At 37.9% G+C, this 4,350-nt stretch overlaps 1 protein-coding gene across 1 annotated transcript in view; it reads left to right on the top strand.

Moving 5' to 3' along the window:
• The window catches only part of LOC108372563 (Y+L amino acid transporter 2), a gene marked incomplete at its 3' end in the record, with an annotated part of 31,773 nt that extends 27,426 nt beyond the window's left edge, over positions 1–4,347 (top strand). The window contains exons 4-6 of the mRNA XM_017628289.1: positions 1,148–1,367; positions 1,913–1,921; positions 4,140–4,347. Coding sequence (XP_017483778.1) covers positions 1,148–1,367; positions 1,913–1,921; positions 4,140–4,347 — 437 coding nt within the window. The remainder of the gene's footprint in view (positions 1–1,147; positions 1,368–1,912; positions 1,922–4,139) is intronic.
• Between the last annotated feature and the right edge of the window lie 3 nt (positions 4,348–4,350).

The following is a 4,350-nucleotide window of genomic DNA, read 5'->3' as shown; positions in this document are numbered from 1 at the left end:
ATGATTTATTAATCTATTACTTAAGCTAGCCTATACAACGCTACTACACCGTATAATACAGGACAAATGGTCACCGTACTTTAAGAACTGACTGTAATGCCCAAACTCAGTATGTTTTATGATGAAAAATTTAAAACCCTGGGGATCGGAAGTTCGGCAAAAATTTGTTTGGAAATTGCCTTTCAAAAATACTTTAGTTAAACCCACATTGCAAATTTTTCGAAGCACTTCAGTTAGAGGCAAGCCATAAATACAATTAGTAGCATATTTATTTTCTAATGAGTTTCATACTAAATATGTATTATTATTGATACTCTTCGACATTTGTGATATCTTCAATCACACTCGCATATACATACATACATACATATACGTAGTTATGTGTTCTTAAATGAGTAGCTAAAGTTAAGAATATATAGAAACTCTGAATAACTCAGTGAGAGGGGAGACAGGTATGTTTGCATGTATGTATTTATATAAAAAAAAATATTTATTGGTTCAAAAATGGTGGGTAGGCACTGTGGCCAATGGCAAAGTTCGTTTGCCACCTCTGCATGGTTGNTATAAAAAAAAATATTTATTGGTTCAAAAATGGTGGGTAGGCACTGTGGCCAATGGCAAAGTTCGTTTGCCACCTCTGCATGGTTGTAAGTCATGCAGAGTCCGCAAAATGCTCCGGAAGCAGTGTCCGGAGGATGCATCCGACTAGGCAGAGCATACTTTGAAGTGCCATCTAATTAGAACTTAAGAAAGTTCAATTACATGGCAGTTGAGAAGTGCATGTGCAAAAATTGCATAAAGGAAATTTTTGCTCATGCAGCAGTACATAGCATGTATTTAGGCGCCTGGTGTTAGCAGACGCGCCTAAACAAACTCCTTAACTGAGAATCGAAAGAATCAACAATATTCAATTAACTTTAGACATCCGTAAACCCATACATACTTACATATGTATGCAGTTTGTGTTTTGCATTTACAAAAGTCTAACTGAAAATATTAAGCCAGTCATTGCACTGCATTCTCTTAAAATCTCTTAGAATATATTTCTAAACAATTTTATTAAATTTACTGCTTCGCATTTATTTTCATCTAGTCTAATTGTTCCGTTTCATTGTGACATTTTGCCATCCATTCGCTTTCATTTTAGTGGTCTTAACCTTCATTAACTGCTGGGACGTTAAATGGGCCACCGCTGTGCAGGATATCTTCACATATGCCAAGCTATTGGCGCTCTTCATCATCATCGCCACCGGCGTATACCAACTGTCCTTGGGCAAAGTGGAATACTTTACATTCGAGAATACAGACACGAGAGTAACTTCACTAGCGTTGTCCTTTTACTCTGGATTGTTCGCCTACAATGGCTGGTAAGTTGACATGAGAAAATACGTAAACACATACATACATATGTATGTACACACGTAAGTACGAAGGGCAAACAAAGTGGCAGACAGACAGGAAATCAGTGGAGAATGTCCAATAAAATATATTAACAAACAAAGTAATGGGATTTAAGTAATTGGCTTTCAGGCGATAAGAAATTATTTTAATATTATATGCACACGCAATATTTTACATAGATATATGTATGTGCATACCATATACATAAAATAGTGCCCCTTTCAACTAATATCACTGGTAAGACTAAATTTTCTAATCACTTGCTTCTATCGGCGACTTAAGCGCCCATCCAAAACAGTTGAGAAAGCCGTTGATTGCAAAGAATAATCCCTAAATGAAGGTGAAATCCACACTGGTGGATGAATGGGAGGGATCCACCTCCTTGGAGAGAAAGCAGGAAACAATTCAATCGTGCAAAACGAAAAGGAACGTGGTCTGCCTACTAGGTAGCCTTAAAAGTGTAATCAGGAAAATCGAGCCGGTCTCCGTACATACAAGAACAGTTAGAGGAGAATTACTTGAGAAAAGTACTGGTAAAATCTCCAGCATGTCCTTTAAAAACTGGCGTTATTTTCACTTTTCTTCTGAAACATAGTATTTTCATAATTTACGGACGTCAAAAGAATAGACTGAGAAGTAAAGTACCGAATTTTCCTTGCCGAATAAAAAAATAATAATAACGTTATCGGGAATTCTTCACCCGTTGTCAAATGTTATTTCTAAGGGCTGTTTAAGACTAAACTTCATAGACCAGGATTAAACCTCTTCCAAAGTTGCGTTTATTGTAAAGCGAGAAAGACCCTGCCATGTAAGCCAAATGACTTTCGACCGATAAACCTTACTACTTTCCACCTTAAGGTACGTGAAAAACCACTATATATACAAATCTGGCAGAGAATTTAATATAAATAAATAAATTATCGCTGCCAGCAGGCCTATTGCAATGGCAGGTCTGCTCACACATCGAAGTGTCTTCAAAATGTTCGTTCAGCTGAACTATTGATTTTGATATTTGCACGGTGTCTGCAACCACATACGCTACAAGTGCATTTCGCAGTACGTTGTCCTACCTATGGAATTTAATGGTGAAAAGAATTGCAAGATAAGGGCATTCAGATTTTTACCTATACATGGAAACAGAACCGAATCTCGAACCTGTATCCGTTTAATCCATATTCCGTTTAATTATAAAATTACTTTAGCAAAAGGGCGAATGGTAGATGATCTGCAGAGTCAACGTGAAGGGTCACATCCATCTGGCGTAAATTAGCTAAAATATTAGCCCACTTTGCCGACTGATGCGACCACTGCTTCAACATGTGTGTGTATGTACATAGATAATCGGGGAACGCACGCCAATTTAATGTGTCTGCCGTCGAATGACTTCTTTCGGTACGCGAATGACGCCACCGTCATTTTCTGCATCGTGATCTATGTACATATATCAATATCGCGCATTGGCGAGAACCCGCCGACATTCGATTCGCCGCTACTTTTTTGTGACCTTCACCTGAACGACGAATTGGTTTCACTTATTTGGATAAGGAAATTGTAAAGATAATCTCATACTGTATCACAAAGAGGTCATGGTGGCTTAAGTTTGCTTACCAATACTGAATGGGTTCATCCACGATAACCTATTTACCTTCACTGAGATTTTTCAAAGTTCGCTATTTAACACTCTTCGTTAATTAGCATTCGATATTTTACATTACAATATACATACTTACATCTAGTGATAATAGTGACTTTAGTATAATGTACCATATGCAGTAGTTAACGTAGACACTTAAGTATTAATGTAATGTAAAAGACATTTTTCGTGTCCAAACTAACCCAAACCATGGGTGCGTAAAACAACACTCGGACTACATGCCCTCAATTCTAATGTCTGGTCCTATTCAAGGTACTAGGTGAGGTAGACACCTATGCCGATAACAGCTAGGTATTTTTTCCACCAGTCTGCAATTCCACCAACCGTCTGCAGTCTCATCAGCCCAATGAAAGCAAATACCTAGCTGAACTTCGCAGCCCATCGTGCTGGCCAAAATATTCGCCCAGTTTCTGACGAGGCTTTCGATGGTCTGAGCACCCGCTAACAAATTGGTAAATTGTCTACCTAAAGACCTATTACCCAGAGTAAAAAAGTTAGTTATATTCGTTTAGTTTGGATGTAGTTAGAAAGCTAACCAATGATTTGAGTACGGATTAGGCCTAGAATTCCATCCGGACTTTTCAACTATCCGGATAAACCGAATATCTGAAGAACCAAACGGAAAATCCGGATATCCTGGAAGCTCAGTTAATATTCGGATATCCGCTTAAGCAACGTTGTTTTCCATTTTTCCTAACAAACAAATCGTACCACGCTATTGAAATGATTATTAATACGCCACAGTAAAAATTTACAAATAAATCCGGATTTTTCGTTAGATCTCCGGATATCAAATTTTAATAATTTAGTTAATTTCCAACATAGGCCGAATAAATTAATAAAATGTATGCATTTCCCAACGGCCACTCTTCCAGTTTTTATTAATTGATCGCGAGAATTTTTCATGGCTTTAAAATATCGTGGACTGATTAGTGAAAGCTGCTATGATACTTTTGGTCGTAGTTAATGCTTTACCAAATTTTGTTGATTTTATACGATACGAATATTAACCGGTTCTTCGTAAATCCGGATAACTACACAAACGAATATTAACCGGATATCCATGCTATCCGGATTTTATTCNGAACTTCATTATTGAAGAGCTTAAGGATCCTGTCAAGAATTTGCCCCGCGCTATTGCCATCTCTTGTACATTGGTCACCATTGTCTATGTGATGGCTAATGTTGCTTTCTATTCAATTCTATCACCCGAAGAAGTCTTGGGATCGGCCGCTGTGGCAGTGACCTATGCGGAGCGTGCATTCGGCATGTTTGCATGGACGGTACCAGGTGAG

This window comes from Rhagoletis zephyria, unplaced genomic scaffold (assembly GCF_001687245.7).
Source record: "Rhagoletis zephyria isolate East Lansing unplaced genomic scaffold, Rhagoletis_zephyria_1.1 Rzeph_scaffold_05866, whole genome shotgun sequence".
Taxonomy (NCBI): domain Eukaryota; kingdom Metazoa; phylum Arthropoda; class Insecta; order Diptera; family Tephritidae; genus Rhagoletis; species Rhagoletis zephyria.
The sequence above is the reverse complement of the archived record's forward strand: the minus strand, read 5'-3'. Positions and strand labels throughout refer to the sequence as shown.